General features: G+C 41.8%; 1 protein-coding gene across 1 annotated transcript in view; it reads right to left on the reverse strand.

Moving 5' to 3' along the window:
- The window catches only part of twsg1a (twisted gastrulation BMP signaling modulator 1a), a 33557-nt gene continuing 8392 nt past the window's right edge, over positions 1-25165 (reverse strand). Inside the window, exons 3-5 of the mRNA XM_079819379.1 lie at positions 12576-12675; positions 8379-8624; positions 1-1248 (exon numbers count right to left, since the gene is read on the reverse strand). Coding sequence (XP_079675505.1) covers positions 1067-1248; positions 8379-8624; positions 12576-12675 — 528 coding nt within the window. The 3' untranslated portion in view covers positions 1-1066. The remainder of the gene's footprint in view (positions 1249-8378; positions 8625-12575; positions 12676-25165) is intronic.

Raw genomic sequence — 25165 nt, forward strand, 5'->3', positions numbered from 1 at the left:
AGTTTGAATCAAATTTATTTACTTTATTCTGCCATAACATATTTTTATTCAGCATAACATATACATGTCGAATGCAGTCTCAGTTTGTATTAACAAAATAATTTGTATGTTTATGAGCTCTTAATTGAAAGACTTTATGAAACATTTATACTTTAAAAAATGAATTTGTCACACTGAGGAATATTTCTAAATAGTAAATATTTTAAATAGCAAATATTGAATATTTAAAAACAGAAAAATTGCAAAAGGTTTTTTTAAATATTAAAAACCAGTTACAGTATCTAAAATATGCACATTTTCTTTTACATTCATATAAATGTGGTCACACTTCACAATAAGGCTGTATTAGTTTACATTACTCAACATGAACATGCACTAAATATGAACAATTCTTAAGAATTTATTAATCTTAGTTTTTTCAACATTTACTAAAACATATTTCAAGTCGCATTTTGTATTCTTCTCATTAGTTCATGCACTGTGAATTAAGATGTTTATAAACTAACATAATGAAAGGTTAAAAAATGCTATACAAATATATTTCATGTTAGTTAATGCATTACCTAATGTTAACAAATGAGACCAATCGAAACGCTGGCTGTGGAATAAAATAGTAAATGTCCATGTTATCTGTCAACTATACACATGCATTTTGTATTTGAGACACAAATACAGATATTAAATATCTTTTTCATTTCAAATCATCAAATCAAATGTTCTACAACAATTGAAATCACCAGAAAACAGTCAAATAACACATCAGACTAAAACCATCAAGTCATTTGAAAAACAAACCCAACAGTTTACTTTGGTTTTTAATAGTCAAACCAGAAATATGAATATGAAAACTATATACAGATGGAATATGATCTGAATGAGAAATGACCCCAACATGCTGCTGTAATAATTCACGAACAATACTGATAACATACAAGAAGAACCCTTTGACCTTATTTTCCAAAAGACATGATTAAGAAACACAATCTGTAAACAAGAACAGAAACGTCAGAAGTGTTTTACACAATAAAACACGAGTTAAAGTGTAGAGTGAGTCTTTGTGGAGTTCTCAGATGAGGCAGTTCATGCATTTGACGGCTTTACTGCCGTAGTCCAGACATTCAGGCCCGATGCACTCACAGCAGGCGTTATGAAACCAGCGGTACTTTGATCCGCCCATCGACTCGCAGTACTGCTTACACTGACGAATGGACACACACTCATCAAAGTAGACCACCGTACACAAGGCATCTGAGGAAGGAGACCAGAGGGTGAGATCACACGTGCAAACCAGAGGAGAGGAGACACAAGAGGAGACACAAGAGGAGACACAAGAGGAGAGGAGACACAAGAGGAGACCCAAGAGGAGACACAAGAGGAGACACAAGAGGAGACACAAGAGGAGACACAAGAGGAGACGAGACACAAGAGGAGAGGAGACAAGAGGAGACACAAGAGGAGACACAAGAGGAGACACAAGAGGAGAGGAGACACAAGAGGAGACGAGACACAAGAGGAGAGGAGACACAAGAGGAGACGAGACACAAGAGGAGAGGAGACAAGAGGAGACACAAGAGGAGACACAAGAGGAGAGGAGACACAAGAGGAGACACAAGAGGAGAGGAGACAAGAGGAGACACAAGAGGAGACACAAGAGGAGACACAAGAGGAGACACAAGAGGAGACACAAGAGGAGACACAAGAGGAGAGGAGACACAAGAGGAGACACAAGAGGAGAGGAGACACAAGAGGAGACACAAGAGGAGACACAAGAGGAGACACAAGAGGAGAGGAGACACAAGAGGAGACACAAGAGGAGAGGAGACACAAGAGGAGACACAAGAGGAGACACAAGAGGAGACACAAGAGGAGAAACAAGAGGAGAGGAGACACAAGAGGAGACACAAGAGGAGACACAAGAGGAGAGGAGACACAAGAGGAGACACAAGAGGAGACACAAGAGGAGAGGAGACACAAGAGGAGACACAAGAGGAGACACAAGAGGAGAGGAGACACAAGAGGAGACACAAGAGGAGACACAAGAGGAGAGGAGACACAAGAGGAGACACAAGAGGAGACACAAGAGCAGAGGAGACACAAGAGGAGACACAAGAGGAGAGGAGACACAAGAGGAGACACAAGAGGAGACACAAGAGGAGAGGAGACACAAGAGGAGACACAACAGGAGACACAAGAGGAGAGGAGACACAAGAGGAGACACAAGAGGAGACACAAGAGGAGACACAAGAGGAGAGGAGACACAAGAGGAGACACAAGAGGAGAGGAGACACAAGAGGAGACACAAGAGGAGACACAAGAGGAGACACAAGAGGAGAGGAGACACAAGAGGAGACACAAGAGGAGACACAAGAGGAGACACAAGAGGAGACACAAGAGGAGAGGAGACACAAGAGGAGACACAAGAGGAGAGGAGACACAAGAGGAGACACAAGAGGAGAGGAGACACAAGAGGAGACACAAGAGGAGACACAAGAGGAGAGGAGACACAAGAGGAGACACAAGAGGAGAGGAGACACAAGAGGAGACACAAGAGGAGAGGAGACACAAGAGGAGACACAAGAGGAGACACAAGAGGAGAGGAGACACAAGAGGAGACACAAGAGGAGACACAAGAGGAGAGGAGACAAGAGGAGACACAAGAGGAGACACAAGAGGAGACACAAGAGGAGACACAAGAGGAGACACAAGAGGAGACACAAGAGGAGACACAAGAGGAGAGGAGACAAGAGGAGACACAAGAGGAGACACAAGAGGAGAGGAGACACAAGAGGAGACACAAGAGGAGAGGAGACAAGAGGAGACACAAGAGGAGACACAAGAGGAGAGGAGACACAAGAGGAGACACAAGAGGAGACACAAGAGGAGACACAAGAGGAGAGGAGACAAGAGGAGACACAAGAGGAGACACAAGAGGAGAGGAGACACAAGAGGAGAGGAGACAAGAGGAGACACAAGAGGAGACACAAGAGGAGAGGAGACACAAGAGGAGACACAAGAGGAGACACAAGAGGAGACACAAGAGGAGAGGAGACAAGAGGAGACACAAGAGGAGACACAAGAGGAGACAAAAGAGGAGAGGAGACACAAGAGGAGACACAAGAGGAGACACAAGAGGAGAGGAGACACAAGAGGAGACACAAGAGGAGAGGAGACACAAGAGGAGACACAAGAGGAGACACAAGAGGAGACACAAGAGGAGAGGAGACAAAAGAGGAGACACAAGAGGAGACAAGAGGAGACACAAGAGGAGAGGAGACAAGAGGAGACACAAGAGGAGACACAAGAGGAGACACAAGAGGAGAGGAGACAAGAGGAGACACAAGAGGAGACACAAGAGGAGAGGAGACACAAGAGGAGACACAAGAGGAGACACAAGAGGAGAGGAGACACAAGAGGAGACACAAGAGGAGAGGAGACACAAGAGGAGACACAAGAGGAGAGGAGACACAAGAGTAGACACAAGAGGAGACACGAGAGGAGAGGAGACACGAGAGGAGACACAAGAGGAGAGGAGACACAAGAGGAGACACAAGAGGAGAGGAGACACAAGAGGAGACACAAGAGGAGACACAAGAGGAGACACAAGAGGAGAGGAGACACAAGAGGAGAGGAGACACAAGAGGAGACACAAGAGGAGAGGAGAAGAGGAGACACAAGAGGAGACACAAGAGGAGAGGAGACACAAGAGGAGAGGAGACACGAGAGGAGAGGAGACACAAGAGGAGAGGAGACACGAGAGGAGAGGAGACACGAGAGGAGAGGAGACACAAGAGGAGACACAAGAGGAGAGGAGACACGAGAGGAGAGGAGACATGAGAGGAGAGGAGACACGAGAGGAGAGGAGAGGAGACACGAGAGGAGAGGAGACACGAGAGGAGAGGAGACACGAGAGGAGAGGAGACACGAGAGGAGAGGAGACACAAGAGGAGAGGAGACACAAGAGGAGAGGAGACACAAGAGGAGAGGAGACACAAGAGGAGAGGAGACACGAGAGGAGAGGAGACACAAGAGGAGAGGAGACACAAGAGGAGAGGAGACACAAGAGGAGACACAAGAGGAGAGGAGAGGAGACTCGAGAGGAGAGGAGACACGAGAGGAGAGGATAGGAGACACGAGAGGAGAGGAGACACAAGAGGAGAGGAGACACAAGAGGAGACACAAGAGGAGAGGAGACACAAGAGGAGAGGAGACACAAGAGGAGAGGAGAGGAGACACGAGAGGAGAGGAGACACGAGAGGAGAGGAGAGGATAGGAGAGGAGACACAAGAGGAGAGGAGACATGAGAGGAGAGGAGAGGAGACATGAGAGGAGAGGAGACACAAGAGGAGAGGAGACACAAGAGGAGAGGAGACACGAGAGGAGAGGAGACACAAGAGGAGAGGAGACACAAGAGGAGAGGAGACACAAGAGGAGAGGAGACATGAGAGGAGAGGAGACACGAGAGGAGAGGAGACACAAGAGGAGAGGAGACACAAGAGGAGACACAAGAGGAGAGGAGACACAAGAGGAGAGGAGACACAAGAGGAGAGGAGAGGAGACACGAGAGGAGAGGAGACACGAGAGGAGAGGAGAGGATAGGAGAGGAGACACGAGAGGAAAGGAGAGGAGACACAAGAGGAGAGGAGACATGAGAGGAGAGGAGAGGAGACACGAGAGGAGAGGAGACACGAGAGGAGAGGAGACACAAGAGGAGAGGAGACACAAGAGGAGAGGAGACACAAGAGGAGAGGAGAGGAGACACAAGAGGAGAGGAGACACAAGAGGAGAGGAGAGGAGACACGAGAGGAGAGGAGACACGAGAGGAGAGGAGACACAAGAGGAGAGGAGACACAAGAGGAGAGGAGACACGAGAGGAGAGGAGACACAAGAGGAGAGGAGACACAAGAGGAGAGGAGACACGAGAGGAGAGGAGACACAAGAGGAGAGGAGACACAAGAGGAGAGGAGACACAAGAGGAGAGGAGACACAAGAGGAGAGGAGACACAAGAGGAGAGGAGACACGAGAGGAGAGGAGACACAAGAGGAGAGGAGACATGAGAGGAGAGGAGACACGAGAGGAGAGGAGAGGAGACACAAGAGGAGACACAAGAGGAGAGGAGACACAAGAGGAGAGGAGACACGAGAGGAGAGGAGACATGAGAGGAGAGGAGACACGAGAGGAGAGGAGAGGAGACACAAGAGGAGAGGAGACACAAGAGGAGAGGAGACACGAGAGGAGAGGAGACACAAGAGGAGAGGAGACACGAGAGGAGAGGAGACACGAGAGGAGAGGAGACACAAGAGGAGACACAAGAGGAGAGGAGACACGAGAGGAGAGGAGACATGAGAGGAGAGGAGACACGAGAGGAGAGGAGAGGAGACACGAGAGGAGAGGAGACACGAGAGGAGAGGAGAGGAAAGGAGACACAAGAGGAGACACAAGAGGAGACACAAGAGGAGACACAAGAGGAGAGGAGACACAAGAGGAGAGGAGACACGAGAGGAGACGAGAGGAGAGGAGAGGAGACAAGAGGAGATGAAAGGAGGAGAGGAGACAAGAGGAGATGAAAGGAGGAGAGGAGACACAAGAGGAGACTAGAACAGACAAGGAGAGAAGACAAGAACAGATGAGGAGAGGAGATAAAAGGAGGAGAGGAGACATGAGAGGAGACGAGAGGAGGAGAGGAGAGGAGACACAAGAGGAGACACGAGAGGAGATGAGAGGAGAAGAGGAGACACAAGAGGAGAGTAGAACAGACAAGGAAAGAAGACAAGAACAGATGAGGAGAGGAGATAAAAGGAGGAGAGGAGACACGAGAGGAGACGAGAGGAGGAGAGGAGACACAAGAAGAGACGAGAGGAGAAGAGGAGACACAAGAGGAGACACAAGAGGAGACGAGAGGAGAAGAGGAGACACAAGAGGAGACTAGAACAGAAAAGGAGAGAAGACAAGAACAGATGAGGAGAGAAGATGAAAGGAGGAGAGGAGACACGAGAGGAGATGAGAGGAGAAGAGAAGACACAAGAGGAGACGAGAGGAGAAGAGGAGACACAAGAGGAGACTAGAACAGACCAGGAAAGAAGACAAGAACAGATGAGGAGAGGAGATGAAAGGAGGAGAGGAGACACAAGAGGAGACGAGAGGAGAAGAGGAGACACAAGAGGAGACTTGAACAGACAAGAAGAGAAGACAAGAACAGATGAGGAGAGGAGATGAAAGGAGGAGAGGAGACACGAGAGGAGACGAGAGGAGGAGAGAAGACACAAGAGGAGACGAGAGGAGGAGAGGAGACACAAGAGGAGAAGAGAGGAGAAGAGGAGACACAAAAGGAGACTAGAACAGACAAGAAGAGAAGACAAGAACAGATGAGGAGAGGAGATGAAAGGAGGAGAGGAGACACGAGAGGAGACGAGAGGAGGAGAGAAGACACAAGAGGAGACGAGAGGAGGAGAGGAGACACAAGAGGAGACGAGAGGAGGAGAGGAGACACAAGAGGAGATTAGAGGAGAAGAGGAGACACGAGAGGAGATGAGAGGAGGAGAGGAGACACGAGAGGAGATGAGAGGAGGAGAGGAGACACGAGAGGAGACTAGAACAGACAAGGAGAGAAGACAAGAACAGATGAGGAGAGGACAGGAAATGAAAGGAGGAGAGGAGACACGAGAGGAGATGAGAGGAGGAGAGAAGACACAAGAGGAGACGAGAGGAGGAGAGGAGACACAAGAGGAGATTAGAGGAGAAGAGGAGACACGAGAGGAGATGAGAGGAGGAGAGGAGACACGAGAGGAGACTAGAACAGACAAGGAGAGAAGACAAGAACAGATGAGGAGAGGACAGGAAATGAAAGGAGGAGAGGAGACACGAGAGGAGATGAGAGGAGACACAAGAGGAGAGGAGACTCATCTCTTCTTGTCTTCTCTCCTTGTCTGTTCTAGGACAGAAGAGGCAAGTGAAGAGGAGACGAAATGAGATGAGAGGAGACAAGACAAGAGGAGAAGCAGAGAGGAGGAAACAAGATGAGACAAGACTAGAACAGACGAGGAGAGGCAAGATGAGACAAGAGGAGAGGAAAGGAGAGGGAAGAGCAGACGAAACGAGAGGAGACAAAAGGAGGAGAACAGAGGAGGAGAGGAGACGAGATGAAAGGAGGAGAGGGGGAGACGAGATGAAAGGAGGAGAGGGGGAGAGGAGATGAAAGGAGGAGAGGAGAGGCAAAGCAAGGAGAGACGAGACAAGAGGAGATGCGAGGAGAGGCAAGATGAGACAAAACGAGACGAGAGAAGAGCGGTGAAGAGACAAATGGAACGAGAGGAAACAAGAGCAGGAGAGGAGATGAAAGGAGCAGTGGAGAGGAGGAGAACAGAGGAGACAAAAGGAGGAGAGAATAGAACGAGAGAGAAAAAGTTTTAAACCTACAACATATTGATAGATCAATGTACACATTTTATAAATATTTTATATTTAAATGTAAACACACATCTATATTATTTTATAAAAAAATGTTTTAACATTTTTTAATGTAATGTTTCAAAATGGTAGTTGTGTAGCTGTCAATGGAGGATTTCATCAGAATTTGTGTTCTGAAGATGAACGAAAGTCTTATGGGTTTGGAACCACATGAGGGTGAATAATTGATGACAGAATAATTTGTTTATTTACGCAGTTTATGATAATTTTATGCATTATGAGGGGGCTCATTTGATCATTTAATTTAATTTTGATTCAAATAACAAAAGATAAAATGAAAGTGATTATTATTAGAATTGATTAATAGGATTAGTAAGATTTGAGCCAATTAAAGACATAAAACAAAATAAAACATTTTCTGTGCATTTTTTGTAAGTAAATATTATGCCAGATATTTTCATAAATTTGTTTTATTATTGATATTTATATATTTTATTATTATTTTCATTATTTTTAAATGTAAATATTACTTAAAATATATTCAATTATGTAAATACTGACTATAAAAAACTCATATTGGTTGACCATAATTAAAGGAATAGTTCACCTGAAAAATAAAAATGTTGCCATCATTTATTAAACCACTTATGAAACGAAACAATATGAGACCTTATACCTTATAAAAGCATATTTTTTCATGCAACGAAAGTGGGTTGAATAATAATTTGTTTGTATGTCTTCAGAACATGTGAAATAAAGTGCACAATTTGTACAGATTTATTTCTATTTTTATGACAGTTGTTATTTTTGAGCCTGACCGTATAAAACACCACCCACTTGTGTGGAAAAACAACGTGTCCATTGTTCAGCCAACCCACTCCTTTATAAAGATGAATCATGTCTTATAATCTTTGGCATTCTGAGAGCAGATAAAATCAGTGTTTTTTCCTAGACATTCTCAGCCAGTACCCACCGTCATGGACGCTGCTAGTGGGCAGTGAGATGTTGTGACTCTGGCTGTCGAGCGTCTCCAGGAAGGACACCAGGTTCTCGTGGTGGGAAAGCTCCTCAGCGACGGGAAACGACACGACCATCATGTTAATGGGGGCGTCGCCTTCGGTCAGAGCGCGGAAGAGCGACGGGATTGGTCGATAAAGCTCCTCTACGGTGCTCTTGGAGGTGGCAGGGCTGTCGTTGTAATTCCTTGGGTTGCACATTCCTGTAGGCCAGAAGAAACGGAGGAGGTCCATCGTGATGAAAGAGTCAATGACAAGCTGGACACGCAAACCTGACCACAACCGGAGAATTTAAAGACTTCAGAGCAGGGCTGTCGACAGCAGCTCCATGTTGAGACGGAGATAAAGTGCTGGTAAAGATGGTAATCAGATAATGGATGAAGGTTTTAATAAGGAGCAGAACGCCGGAGACCTTGTGTTTCAGATTATCTGCGGAGAGGCGGCCAGGACAGCTGCTTCTGATTACCACACATCCATGGCAGGTTCTGGCCTTCAGGAACAACACACACTTCTCTCTCTCGGCTAACAAACGACTGTTTGAAACAGAACAATCTCTACAATCTGATGCTTTCATGTCCTAGTTTTGAGAGATGGATGCATATAGGAATGACCGCATCATTTGTGTGCGGTTTGCAATGATTTAAACAGTATAAAAACGTGGCATCCTCTCTACTTTATAAACTGCTCGTTGTGTATTATGTACAAGAACGAGATGTTTTAAACTTCTGTTCTCCATCCTCTGGACGGATCTGTGTTTAAAGTATCTGGACCATCTCACTTCACACTTTATCCCACTGTCAGAGGAGTGTATACCAGCCCTGCTGTCATCTACAAACCAGTCCTAATATTTACAAGGGCTCTCACTGGACTGGGAATGAGCCAAACCTGTTAACACAACCTGAGCCGCTTTAGTTTACAGCCTCGGCTCAACTACATATAATCCTAATAATATGTTCTTATAATAATCATTTGATTAGATTTGATTTTATTCTTTTATTTTATTTTTATATCAATCAAAATTTAATTCAATTATAAATAAAATAAAAGATCAAATATAAACAAAAAGCATATATAAATAAACCAACTGTGGAATATATTTGTTTATTTATGTTTTGGATCATTTATGCACTATTTATTTTATCATTTAAATTCTGATTTATTTTACATTAAGTTAAATAACCCCATTTTTAATGTATAATAAAATATCTCCATAATGTATATTTTATTTATATTTAATTTTGATTTAAAATAAAATAAAATAATAGTGACTATTATAAGAATTGGCTAGTAGCATTAGATTAAATACAACATTTTATTTTATCATTTGAATTTGATTTACTGAAAAATAAAATACTTTAATAACGTTTATAATAATTACATTATTGGTTTATTTAAATAAATCAGCCAATCAAAAATATAAAAAAATATGCATTATGGAGGTATATATGTACGATGACTGTATATATATTTTTTTATATATATATATATATATTTATTATTTTTTTTTTATTATTATTATTATTTTTTTTTTGTTTAGTCATTGTACATGAACCAATTGTGGAATATATCTGTTTATTTATTTTGGACAGTTTATGCACTATATATGCAATATTTATTTTAACTTTTGACTGATTTATATATTATCATTTTATTTAATTTTGAGTTGAGCCAAGACTACAAACTAAAGACATTTTATTTAATTTTATAATTTAAATTGAATTCATTTTAAAATAAAATAAAATACCTTAATAATGTATTTTATGCACATATAATAATGAAATTTCTGGTTTATTTTTATTGTGCATGAACTAACTGCGGGATATATTTGATTTTGTATAAAATAAAATAATAAAATAATTATTAATAATAGTTTGTAGTCTTGGCTCAACTCAAAATTGAATAAAATTATAATATAAAATATACATTATGGATATATTTTATTATATATGCATAAAAATACATTATGGGGTGACATTTTATTTTATTTTATTTTAAATCAGTCAGAACAAAATAAATAATGCATATATAGTGCATAAACTGTCCAAAATAAATAAACAGATAATAAAAATATAATAATAAAAAGAGTTATTATTGTAAGAACTGGCTATTAGCATTAAATAAGAGTTGAGCCAAGACTATAAATTAAAGACATTTTGTTTTTATTTTATCATTTAACTGATTTATTTAAAAATAAAATCCTAATAATAAAATGTTTGGTTAATTAAAATAAATCAACCAATAAAAAAAAAAATGCATTATGTAGGTATATATATGTACAATGACTGAATAAAATGTGTATCCTAGTCTAAAAATAAATTAAATAAATACAAGTAATACTAGTTTTAAGAGTTCTTGTACAACCCCAAATCAGAAAAAGTTGGGACAGTATGGAAAACGCAAAAAAAAAAAAAGAAGTGATTTCTAAATTTACTTTGACTTGTATTTCATTGCAGACAATATGAACACAAAATATTTCTGGTATATTCTATTGTATTTACTCTAAATATTTCTATCGTCTGGTCAACTTCATGTCATTTGTAAATATGCATCCTTTCCTGTCATTCAGACCTGCAACACATTTCAAAAAAAGTTGGGACAGGAGCAATTTAGGGCTAGTAATGAGGAAAAATGGTTAAATAATGATGTGATTTGAAACAGGTGATGTCAACAGGTGATTGTAATTATGATTTGGTAGAAAAGCAGCATCCAAGAAAGGTCTAATCCTTTAGGAGCAAAGATGGGCCGAGGATCGCCAGTTTGCCAACAGATACGTGAGAAAATTATTGAAATGTTTAAAAACAATGTTCCTCAAAGAAAGATAGGAAGAGATTTGGATATTTCACATTCAACAGTGAATAACATAATTAAAAGATTCAAGGAATCTGGAGGAATTTCAGTGCGTAAAGGACAAGGGCGCAAGCCTAAGCTGAACAACCGTGATCTCCGATCCCTCAGGCGGCACTGCATCAAGAATCGTCATTCATCTAGAAGCGATATCACCACATGGGCTCAGGACTACTTTGGCAAACCTTTGTCAAGTACCACAATACGTAGTTACATCCACAAATGCCAGTTAAAACTGTACTGTGCCAAAAGGAAGCCCTATGTTAACAGTGTCCAGAAGCGTCGTCGACTTCTCTGGGCTCGGAGGCATCTGGGATGGACCATCACACAGTGGAAACGTGTACTGTGTGATGGTCCATCCCAGATGCCTCCGAGCCCGAAAACATGTTCTCACGTATTTGTATGCAAACATAGCTTTCCTATAGCTCAAACAGTAGAGCATGGCGCTAGCCACGCCAAGGTCATGGGTTCGATTCCCAGGGAAAGCAAGAATTGACAAAAAAATATGTAACAAATGTGTACCTTGAATGCAATGTAAGTCGCTTTGGATAAAAGCGTCTGCCAAATGCGTAAATGTAAATGTAAATGTACTGTGGTCAGATGAATCAGTATTTCAGGTATTTTTTGGGAGGAATGGACGCTGTGTGCTCCGGACCAAAGAAGAAAAGGATCATCCAGAATGTTACCAGCAACAAGTCCAAAAGCCAGGGTCTGTCATGGTATGGGGTTGTGTCAGTGCCCTTGGCAAAGGTAACTTGCACTTCTGTGAAGGCACCATTAATGCTGAAAAGTACATAGAGATTTTGGAGCATAATATGCTGCCTTCAAGAAGACATCTTTTCTAGGGACGTCCATGCATATTTCAACAAGAGAAGCGCAAAGTGCGACAACGAAGACCCCGTACTGTTGCCCACCTTAAGACTTGTTTGCAGGAAGAATGGGACAAAATTACACCTGAAACACTTCATCACTCGGTGTCTTCAGTCCCTAAACTTCTTTTAAGTGTTGTGAAAATGAATGGCAACATTACAAAGTGGTAAATGCTTTACTGTCCCAACTTTTTTGAAATGTGTTGCAGGTCTGAATGAGAGGAAAGGATGCATATTTACAAATGACATGAAGTTGACCAGACAAAACATGAAATATTTTGTGTTCATATTGTCTGCAATGAAATACAAGTCAAAGTAAATTTAGAAATCACTTCTTTTTTTTTTATTTGCGTTTTCCATACTGTCCCAACTTTTTCTGATTTGGGGTTGTACATGGACCAATTGTGAGATTTGTGAGTTCTGATTGGGCATTGACATTACCTACACAGTCGCAGCACTCCTCCCAGAGAGAGCTCAAACACAGCATACACTCTTTACAGCACGAACAGTTCCCCTCCGACGGCCGGCACTGACAAAGACCCTGTACACACACACACACAATATACATTATGAAAGGTAAACATAAAGGGGGGGGGGGGGGTGACATGACGTGGAGGAAGTGTAGCTTACATAAACATGATCCCCAAACACATGTGCTATAGAGACCCGTGAGCAACATCAAGATCTTTCAGCTGCAACAGTTAAACGGAAACCACCCAAAGAGACAAAGAATACTTCAACATGAGAAATAACACGAGGCTGAAAAGAAACAGAGCTGCAAACTGTTCCACGCTGGAAAAAAAACGTCAAATGCCCGAGCGGAGAGGGGAAAAAGAGTGACCGAAACCTGGGACACATTTAGAGTTATAATTACAGAGAAAACAGCAGCCAGCTGAATGAAGGAGAACACAGACACACACACTGGGCTCTCTGCGTTTCGTGTTTTGCCAGCAGTTGCGAGGAAGAGGTCAACTTCCAGATGTGTGTGTGTGTGTGTGTGTGCCATTAAAAATGAAAGTTCAGGGGAGGAAAGTTACAATAGAAACACCTACAGAAAAGCCGATACCTGAAAACACACGTCGTGGCCCAGACACTTCCAAAAGAAACAAGCCCAGACAATTCCCGATTCCTTCCCAGTGCTCTTTGGTTTGGGGAATTGCGTGTGTGATTTTCATGCATTCCTTAAAAGAATCATCGAGCCAAACAACATAAAAGCCATAAAAGCTCTGTTTACTTCAAGACACTGAAGCACAACCTGTCCAAATACAGCCTCACCAAACTCCTGCTGTACCTGGAAACAATCCACCGTTTCATGTGAAAAAGAGACGCTTCTCCGCAGCTGTGAGATGAAGGAATGGGCACCAGCTTCCTCCGACTATAATGTCTGATAACGTGAGCGAGAGTCAATCAATAAACTGGTTACTAATCTCAGTTCTCAAAGCTAATGTATTAAGTGCCAGTCACTTAATAAATAAAACGCATGTATTTAATGAATTAATTCATAAATAAAAATCTACTATTTTCTTATATATATTATACACTCACCTAAAGGATTATTAGGAACACACACTAATACAGTGTTTGACCCCCTTTCGCCTTCAGAACTGCCTTAATTCTACGTGGCATTGATTCAACAAGGTGCTGAAAGCATTCTTTAGAAATGTTGGCCCATATTGATAGGATAGCATCTTGCAGTTGATGGAGATTTGTGGGATGCACATCCAGGGCACGAAGATCCCGTTCCACCACATCCCCTCTATTGGGTTGAGATCTGGTGACTGTGGGGGCCATTTTAGTTCAGTGAACTCATTGTCATGTTCAAGAAACCTGATTGGAGCTTTGTGACATGGTGCATTATCCTGCTGGAAGTAGCCATCAGAGGATGGGGACATGGTGGTCATAAAGGGATGGACATGGTCAGAAACAATGCTCAGGTAGGCCGTGGTATTTAAACGATGCCCAATTGGCACTAAGGGGCCTAAAGTGTGCCAAGAAAACATCCCCCACACCATTACACCACCACCACCAGCCTGCACAGTGGTAACAAGGCATGATGGATCCATGTTCTCATTCTGTTTACGCCAAATTCTGACTCTACCATCTGAATGTCTCAACAGAAATCGAGACTCATCAGACCAGGCAACATTTTTCCAGTCTTCAACTGTCCAATTTTGGTGAGCTTGTGCAAATTGTAGCCTCTTTTTCCTATTTTTAGTGGAGATGAGTGGTACCCGGTGGGGTCTTCTGCTGTTGTAGCCCATCCGCCTCAAGGTTGTGTGTGTTGTGGCTTCACAAATGCTTTGCTGCATACCTCGGTTGTAACAAGTGGTTATTTCAGTCAAAGTTGCTCTTCTATCAGCTTGAATCAGTCGGCCCATTCTCCTCTGACCTCTAGCATCAACAAGGCATTTTGGCCCACAGGACTGCCGCATACTGGATGTTTTTCCCTTTTCACACCATTCTTTGTAAACCCTAGAAATGGTTGTGCGTGAAAATCCCAGTAACTGAGCAGATTGTGAAATACTCAGACCGGCCCGTCTGGCACCAACAACCATGCCACGCTCAAAATTGCTTAAATCACCTTTCTTTCCCATTCTGACATTCAGTTTGGAGTTCAGGAGATTGTCTTGACCAGGACCACACCCATAAATACATTGAAGCAACTGCCATGTGATTGGTTGATTAGATAATTGCATTAATGAGAAATTGAACAGGTGTTCCTAATAATCCTATTAGGTGAGTGTATAATATATATATATGATGTCTGCAAGTCACTGAGCCGGATCAGCGCGCACAAGGCTGCTGGACCAGACAACATCCCTGGTCGTGTTCTCAGGGCATGTGCGGAGCAGCTCGCTGAGGTTTTTACAGACATTTTCAACCTGTCTCTTGCCCAAGCAGCTGTACCTTCATGCTTTAAACGCACGTCCATTGTGCCAGTGCCAAAACACTCTAACCCGAGGTGCCCTAATGACTACCGCCCTGTAGCACTCACACCCATCGTCATGAAGTGCTTTGAGCGGCTGGTCCTGGAACACCTAAAAGACTCTCTACCATCCACATTGGACTCACACCGGTTTGCCTACCGCAGCAATAGGAGCACAGAGGATGCCGTTTCCATGGCACTGCACTCTGTGCTCACTCACCTGGACAATAAGAACACTTACGCACGCATGCTGTTTGTTGACTTCAGCTCAGCATTCAACACTGTCATCCCAACCAAGTTAATAGCCAAACTTGGAGACCTGGGCATCAATACCTCAATGTGCAACTGGATTTTGGACTTCCTAACTGACAGACCCCAGAATGTTCGTTCAGGATCCACCTGCTCCACATCCATCACACTCAACACTGGTGTACCACAGGGCTGTGTGCTAAGTCCGTTTCTCTACTCCCTCTTCACCGCCGACTGCAAGCCTGTGTATGGATCTAATTCTATCGTCAAGTTTGCGGACGACACAACGGTGATTGGTCTCATCAGCAACAACGATGAGACTGCCTATAGGGAGGAGATCCAGCACCTGGCCACATGGTGCGCTGATAATAACCTGCTCCTCAACACCACCAAAACGAAGGAGCTCATCGTGGACTTCAGGAAGGAGTCAAGAGGCACACACGACACCATCCACATCAATGGAATGGCTGTTGAACGTGTCTCCAGTTTCAAGTTCCTGGGGATCCACATCTCGGCGGACATGTCGTGGACGACCAACACCTCCAGCCTGGTCAAGAAGGCTCACCAGCGCCTCTTCTTCCTGAGGACACTGAGGAAGAATCAGCTCTCCTCGGCTATCCTGGTGAACTTCTATCGCTGCGCAATAGAAAGCATCCTGACCAACTGTGTGGCAGTGTGGTATGGGAGCTGCTCTGTTGCGGAGCGCAAGGCACTGCAGCGGGTGGTGAAAACTGCCCAGCGCATCACAGGGACTCCACTGCCTGCCATCGAACACATCCAGAGGAAACACTGTCTGCATCGAGCTCGCAGCATCCTCAAGGACTCCTCTCACCCAGCCCACAGACTGTTTTCTCTCCTGCCCTCCGGCAGGCGTTTCAGGATCCACCGGACCAGGACCAGCAGACTTAAGAACAGTTTTTTCCCCAGAGCTGTCTCCTTACTGAACTCAAACCCCCGCTGATCCACTCCCCTCATATACTGATAACTCTCCTACCTCACATCCACCTTCACTTTGTTATTTACACTACCGACTCTTTATTACAGTAACAACTGTTTACTTATTCATTTTGCACTACCACACCGTAACTGGATTATGCTCATTTGCACTGCCGACTGTTATTTACAGTACCTACTGTTTACATTTGTATTTTGCACCGTACTTCTAACTGTAATATGCAATCACTTCCACTGCACTTTTACACTTTTTTTCGGATAGCTTCTGTCCATAATTTATTGCACTACCTTAATCCACTGCCATATTCCTCATTTTAGCCTAACATATCATTGTATACCTCTGTCTGTAAAATTCTGTTTATAGTAATAGCCATCTGTATATTATATTATATTCATAGTACATATCCACCTGTAAATTCTGTTTATAGTATTAACCATCTGTATATTATTCACTGTACATATTCACCTGTAAATTCTGTTCATAGTAATAACAATCTCTCTATTTATAGACATATTTATATATACTCAGTACATATCCATGTCCTGCACTTATGCAAACGTTGTATATCCTGCACTTGCTGCTATTGCACTTCTGGTTAGACCTAAACTGCATTTCGTTGCCTTGTACTTGTACTTGTGTAATGACAATAAAGTTGAATCTAATCTAATCTAATCTAATATATATATATATATAGACCCATCGAGGCATGGACTCCACTAGACCCCTGAAGGTGTGCTGTGGTTTCTGGCACCAAGATGTTAGCATCAGATCCTTTAAGTCCTGTAAGTTGTGAGGCGGGGCCTCCATGGATCGGACTTGTTTGTTAAGCACATCCTACAGATGCTCGATTGGATTGAGATCTGGGGAATTTGGAGGACAAGTCAACACCTTAAAGGGTTAGTTCACCCAAAAATGAAAATTCTGTCATTAATGACTTCCCCTCATGTCGTTGGACACCCGTAAGACCTCTGTTCATCTTCGGAACACAAATGAAGGCTCAGAAAGGCCTCCATTGGCACAATGCACTGTACACTCTCAAGACCCATAAAAGCTACTAAAGACGTCGTTACAAAGTCCATCTCACTACAGTGGTTCTACAATTTTAGTTGAAAACAAAGGGTGTACATGGTCTCATCAATGCTTAGGTAGGGGGTACGTGTCAAAGTAACATCCACGTGGATGGCAGGACCCAAAATTTCCCAGCAGAACATTGCCCAAAGCATCACTGCCTCCGCCAGCTTGCTTTCTTCCCATAGTGCACTTGGTGCCATGTGTTGCCCAGGTAAACAACGCACACACACCTGGCCACACCACGTGATTCCTCAGACCAGGCCACCTTCTTCCATTACTCCGTGGTCCAGTTCTGATGCTCATGTGCCACTGTTGGTGCTTTCGGCGGTGGACAGGGGTCAGCATGGGCACCCTGACTGGTCAGCGGCTGTGGCGCCCCATACACAACAAACTGAGTAGCTCGTCTGTTTAATCGGACCACACGGGCCAGCCTTCGCTCCCCACGTGCATCAATGAGCCGTGGCCGCCCATGACCCTGTCTCCGGTTCTCCACTGTTCCTTCCTTAGAGCACTTTTGATAGAGACTGACCACTGCAGACCGGGAACACCCCACAAGAGCTGCAGTTTTGGAGATGCTCTGACCCAGTCGTCTAGCCATCACAATTTGGCCCTTGTCAAACTCGCTCAAATCCTTACGCTTGCCCATTTTTCCTGCTTCTAACACATCAACTTTGAGGACAAAATGTTCACTTGCTGCCTAATATATCCCACCCACTAACAGGTGATGAAGAGATAATCAGTGTTATTCACTTCACCTCTCAGTGGTCATAATGTTATGCCTGATTGGTGTATACACTTATATATACACATATAGTTCTCACTGTTAATTTATTAAGGTGGCAGCTATTTAGTAATATTATTAAATAAATAAATAAAATGACTACATTCTTGGTTAAGCATACACACTGAATTGATTAGACTGAACACCTGCGGTTCTCTTCCGCTTCAGTCCTCAACCTGCTGACATTCCCCCCTCCTCTCTTTCCTTGCTCTCCAGGAGGAAAAACATCTCTGTAATTACACTAGTTCGCTTTAACATGAATATTCGGTCATTATTTACTCACCTGTATGCCATTATTTTTTTCTGTGGAACACAAAAGGAATGTATGAAGAATCTTCTTCATACAGCTTTTTCCTCAAAAACAGTTTTTTAATGACAACGGCTGACAATCTCCAAAAATCCTCATATGAAGTTCATGCAAATTGCGCACTTTACTTTGAGTCCTCTAAAGCTGCATGACAGCAGCCGGCGGTCTCAGTAAACCATCACTCACTGGAAAATAATCAGCGTGAAGATTTTTTTTAAAGGCTTCTTTCGTGTTCAGCAGGAGAAAAAAAAACAGCATGCAAGTTTAGCACAACAAAGTGATTTTAAAGGCACAGTATGTAAGTTTCTCCACAAGAGGTCGCTTATTCAAAACAATAACAAAGGCGTAGCTTGATGACGCCATGAATGAGCGTGGAATCATGGGAGTTGGACTTTTCAGTGTGCAGGTTCCGTTAGATTAAAAAATTTTTTTTAAGTTTATTGAAAAATATGCATCAATATTGGTATATTTAAATATTTTGATAGTATAGGCAGATTCGCCATTCGCAGTGCTTCATGGGAATGGGCAGAACTAAAGAGCAATTTTATCATGTGTTGCTTGTTTCGACTCTCTGATTGGTGTGATTATCTGTACAGCATCATGGGTAATGTAGTTTTTCACCAGGAATTCCACTGTTGAACACAATTATTGTAAAGAACGCTTCATGCCACAGAGGTTCTATATAGAACTCTGGGGTTCTCAATTCAATTTTAAGGAACCTTTTATGACACAAAGGTTCTATATAGAACCCTAGGGTACGGGTTCTTAACTCAATTTTAAGGAACCCTTTATGCCGAAAAGGTTCTATATAGAACTCTGAGGTTCTCAATTCAATTTTAAGGCACCCTTTATGCCGAAAAAGTTCTATAAAGAACCCTAGGGTAAGGGTTCTTGACTCAATTTTAAGGAACCCTTAATGCCGAAAAAGTTCTATATAGAACCCTAGGGCAAGGGTTCTTGACTCCATTTTAAAGAACACTTTATGTCGAAAAGGTTCTATATGGAACTCTGGGGATCTCAATTCAATTTTAAGGAACCTTTATGCCAAAAAGGTTCTATATAGAACTCCGGGGTTCTTGACTCCATTTTAAGGAACCCTTTATGCCAAAAAGGTTCTATAGAACTTTGGGGTTCTCAATTCAATTTTAAGGAACCCTTTATGCCACAAAGGTTCTATAAAGAACCCTAGGGTAAGGGTTCTTGACTCAATTTTAAAGAATGCTTTATGTCGAAAAGGTTCTATATAGAACTCTGGGGTTCTCAATTCAATTTTAAGGAACCCTTTATGCCACAAAGGTTCTATATAGAACCCTAGGGTAAGGGTTCTTGACTCAATTTTAAGGAACCCTTTATGCCGAAAAGGTTCTATATAGAACTCCAGGGTTTTCGACTATGCCACAAAGGTTCTATAAAGAACCCTAGGGTAAGGGTTCTCGACTCCATTTTAAGGAACCCTTTATGCCAAAAAGGTTCTATAGAACTTTGGGGTTCTCAATTCAATTTTAAGGAACCCTTTATGCCACAAAGGTTCTATATAGAACCCTAGGGTAAGGGTTCTTGATTCAATTTTAAGGAACCCTTTATGCCGAAAAGGTTCTATATAGAACTCCGGGGTTCTCAATTCAATTTTAAGGAACCCTTTATGGCACAAAGGTTCTATATAGAACCCTAGGGTAAGGGTTCTTGGCTCAATTTTAAGGAACCCTTTATGCCGAAAAGGTTCTATATAGAACTCCGGGGTTTTCGACTATGCCACAAAGGTTCTATAAAGAACCCTAGGGTAAGGGTTCTCGACTCCATTTTAAGGAACCCTTTATGCCGAAAAGGTTCTATATAGAACTCTGGGGTTCTCGACACAATTTTAAGGAACCCTTTATGCCACAAATGTTCTATATAGAACCCTAGGGTAAGGGTTCTTGACTCAATTTTAAAGAACGCTTTATGCCGAAAAGGTTCTACATAGAACTCTTGGGTTCTCGACTCCATTTTAAGGAACCCTTTATGCCGAAAAAGTTCTATATAGAACCCTAGAGTAAGGGTTCTTGACTCCATTTTAAAGAACCCTTTGTGCCCAAAAGGCTCTATATAGAACCCTAGGGTAAGGGTTCTTGACTCTTTTTAAAACTAAGTTGAAATAATGTGGGCTGACGGCTTCAACTGAAGCAAATACTATCGGTTAACAACCTCGTAGCTCACAGTATTTCTGTCTTCAAAGATTTATAAGTTATAGTTCAAAATCAGTTTCCTTATGGAGAAAATGTTTACTTCCAGAACCCGACTGTTGCACTCTATTACAGTTTTAGATTGTAAACTTTACAGACTGTTCTGTAAATGTTAAAATGTTTACTGTATTTTTTTTACTGACTTATTCTGGCAACCACAGCTGGCAATTTTTTCTGTAAACGTTGAGCTGTTATTTTCTCGTGAGGTGGAGTGAAGCGGCGTTCAGACAGTGTACAGGGGAAAGTGTGTGTGTGTGTTTGTGAAAGTGCTCGGAGCGGACGGGACGTGTGCGGCCTTGCCCCACAAAGCATTCATGTGTGACTAAAACAACCTCAGCTGCCCCACCTAGAGACACACGACTGACAGCCGACAGCAACTACACACACAGAACCTTCTGAAGCACCAGTCAAACACACATGACACCCCACTAACCAGCCAGCAACACCAAAGTAACTTTCCAAAACACATTAGCAACTATACAGGTCACACGCGCAACCATCCAGCAATGCCCTAGCAACCACGAAAGACACTCTAGCAATGCCCTAGCAACCAAGAAAGACACTCTAGCAATGCCCTAGCAACCACGAAAGACACTCTAGCAATGCCCTAGCAACCAAGAAAGACACTCTAGCAATGCCCTAGCAACCACGAAAGACACACTAGCAATGCCCTAGCAACCACGAAAGACACTCTAGCAATGCCCTAGCAACCAAGAAAGACACTCTAGCAATGCCCTAGCAACCACGAAAGACACTCTAGCAATGCCCTAGCAACCAAGAAAGACACTCTAGCAATGCCCTAGCAACCACGAAAGACACTCTAGCAATGCCCTAGCAACCAAGAAAGACACTCTAGCAATGCCCTAGCAACCACGAAAGACACTCTAGCAATGCCCTAGCAACCACGAAAGACACTCTAGCAATGCCCTAGCAACCAAGAAAGACACTCTAGCAATGCCCTAGCAACCAAGAAAGACACTCTAGCAATGCCCTAGCAACCACGAAAGACACTCTAACAATGCCCTGGCAACCAAGAAAGACACTCTAACAATGCCCTGGCAACCAAGAAAGACACTCTAGCAATGCCCTAGCAACCACGAAAGACACTCTAGCAATGCCCTAGCAACCACGAAAGACACTCTAGCAATGCCCTAGCAACCACGAAAGACACTCTAGCAATGCCCTAGCAACCACGAAAGACACTCTAGCAATGCCCTAGCAACCACGAAAGACACTCTAGCAATGCCCTAGCAACCACGAAAGACACTCTAGCAATGCCCTAGCAACCAAGAAAGACACTCTAGCAATGCCCGAGCAGCAACAAAAGACACACTAGCAATGCCCTAGCAACCAAGAAAGACACTCTAGCAATGCCCGAGCAGCAACGAAAGACACACTAGCAATGCCCTAGCAACCACGAAAGACACTCTAGCAATGCCCTAGCAACCAAGAAAGACACTCTAGCAATGCCCGAGCAGCAACGAAAGACACACTAGCAATGCCCTAGCAACCACGAAAGACACTCTAGCAATGCCCTAGCAACCACGAAAGACACTCTAGCAATGCCCTAGCAACCAGCAATCACTTTGATACACTTGAAAAATCCCCCGGGACGCCATCGCAATATCCTAGCAACTAGGGCTCCATATTGATATGCATCTGGAAAAAAATCCACAATATCAATAATACATTTGAGTAATTTTTTATCTTTAGCGCACATCTAAATATCAAGCATTTGATTGCATATTAAAAAGTACTTCTAAAAGTTATAATAATAATAATACTACAATAAACTATTATTATTATAAGGAATATCACTCGCCCATGATATTCTTTCCTCCATGTTTTTATTGATCCAGTAAACAACATAAAATAATAACATAACGTTTGCTGTAGATTAATTATTACATTTTTATTTGTTTAAATTTTAAAAGATCGATTAAATTGTTAAAATTGTATTAATTAATTTCATTAGGTTTTTGAAGATTTGTCAAATTTGATTATGATATTATTATTTAAATTTTGTATTAAATCATAAAACAGAGAATCCAGAAAAAATCTAATGAAAACAGAATTTGGGGGGGGGAATAAAACATTAAAAACACATTTACATAAATTCACTGTTATTTTAGTATTATTTATATACTATTATAGTATTTATTAATATTTGAATGAGCTTTTATTTTAAAATGTTCATTTACATTTTATTTTAAGTAATTTTGTTATATGCTTTTCTCTTTTTAATTAGTAAGTTTTTTCTAAATATTTATATTTAGCTTTCATTTATTAGTAATTTAGTAAAATAGTAGTCATTTTAGTACTAATTCAACTTGAATTCTAAGTTTGAGTTTCTCATTTAATATGTACATTACATTTTATAACCGCTTTATTACAGCTTTAATTATTATTATTATTTTTAAATAGTTTTAGTGATCAATAGCAACACTGCATTCATTCTTCAGGTCAAACAAACGTGTGGAATGCATTTCCTTTCCCATTAATGACATGAAATACAGATAAATATCGATATTGAATAAAATGGGGGGAGGGGGGGGGCTCCAGTCTCTCGTCCATCGGTCTGTTTACTGGAGTGATGTCATGAACCTCCTGTGTTTACTCCCCAGACAGAGCTCAAACGCAGGAGAGACGCCCGTCTCACATCCCGTCTCACTGTCTCTGCCTCTCTTCCTCTCGGACTCTCACTGGGATACACAGACTAGAGTAAACACAGCCAGAGCAAAGAGAGACGCGCACAGATCTAATCAGACACAGAAGAGAGAGAGAGAGAGAGAGAGAGAGAGAGAGAGAGAGAGAGAGAGAGAGAGAGAGAGAAATAAAGAAAGAAAGAAATAAAGAAAGAAAGAAAGAAAGAAAGAAAGAAAGAAAGAAAGAAAGAAAGAAAGAAAGAAAGAAAGAAAGAAAGAAAGAAAGAAAGAAAGAAAGAAAGAAAGAAAGAAAGAAAGAAAGAAAGAAAGAAAGAAAGAAAGACAGAAATGTTGGGGGTGATGGAGGACATTCCCAAATATACTATGATGCTGAAATTCCTGTATCATGGTTTTTATATTGTAGTCTCATCAAAATGCCAGGATGTTTGAAAGCAGCACTGCATCACTGGATCATCACCACAGGGCTTTAAGAGCAGGACATCTACTGAATGATCAACACTGAGCCACACACACACACACACACACACACACACACACACTATAGAAAGAGCCACAAATAACATACATTAAAACACAGAGACACACACACACACACACACACACACACACACACACAGACAAACACAGAGACACACACACACACACACACACACACACACACACACACACACACACACACACACACACACACAAAGCATACACAAACACAGAGACACACACAGTACAACAGACACACACACACACACACACAGACACACACACACACACACACACACACACACACACACACCGTCACAGACACACACACACACACACACACACACACACACACACACACACACATACAGACACACACACAGAGACAGACACACACAGACACACACAGACACACACAGACACACACACATACAGACACACACACAGAGACAGACACACACAGAGAGACACACACAGACACACACACACACACACACACACACACACACACACACACACACACACACACACACACACACACACACACACACACACACACACACACACACACTCAGGGGTGGTAAAAGTACTCAAAAGTTATACTCAAGTAAAAGTATATATACCTAAATAAAAAATGACTCCAGTAAAAGTAGAAAGTCCTCCATTCAAAAATCACTTGAGTAAAAGTACAAAAGTATCCGATTTAAAATGTACTCAAGTACCGAAAGTAAAAAGTAAATATTCAAATTGACTGTAAATATCAATAATCAAAGAGAACAGTTGTTTTGGGAGTGATATGCAATGCTTTAATTGAACAAATGATAATGAAGCACCTTAACGCAGTATAGGGGTTGAACAAGCAATAGACATGTTCCATAATTAGCTGCATCAAACAAGATAAGCAACTAAGGAACATTCTATATGATTAATAGATTAAATAATCATTACATTGTTAATAGTTAAATGTGTCATATTGTATTAATTCTCTAATAACATTCTATTAACTAATAGTGTAAATTCATGTTAATTACCACAATATTAATTTACACTATTAGTTAATATAACATGTTATTAGAGAATTAATACATGACACATTTAATTAATATCAATTCATATATCACTTAATCTATTAATCATATAGAATGTTCATTAGTTGCTTATGCAGTGATCATTAATAAATGATTTAGTCATACATTAACTCATGATCTGAGCATTAGTTAAGCATGAATTAATGCATATTAGTGTGTTACAGACACCGTTAGCTATGAATATGCGTTAGCTAACTTGACTAACGTTAACTAGCTGTTTACAAGCCACGTTTGACATTTCAATATGAAATCACTTGGCTAACAATAGTAACAACATTAACCTCAGCTC

The sequence above is a fragment of the Gobio gobio genome (genome assembly GCF_949357685.1).
Source record: "Gobio gobio genome assembly, chromosome: 6".
Taxonomy (NCBI): Eukaryota; Metazoa; Chordata; class Actinopteri; order Cypriniformes; family Gobionidae; genus Gobio; species Gobio gobio.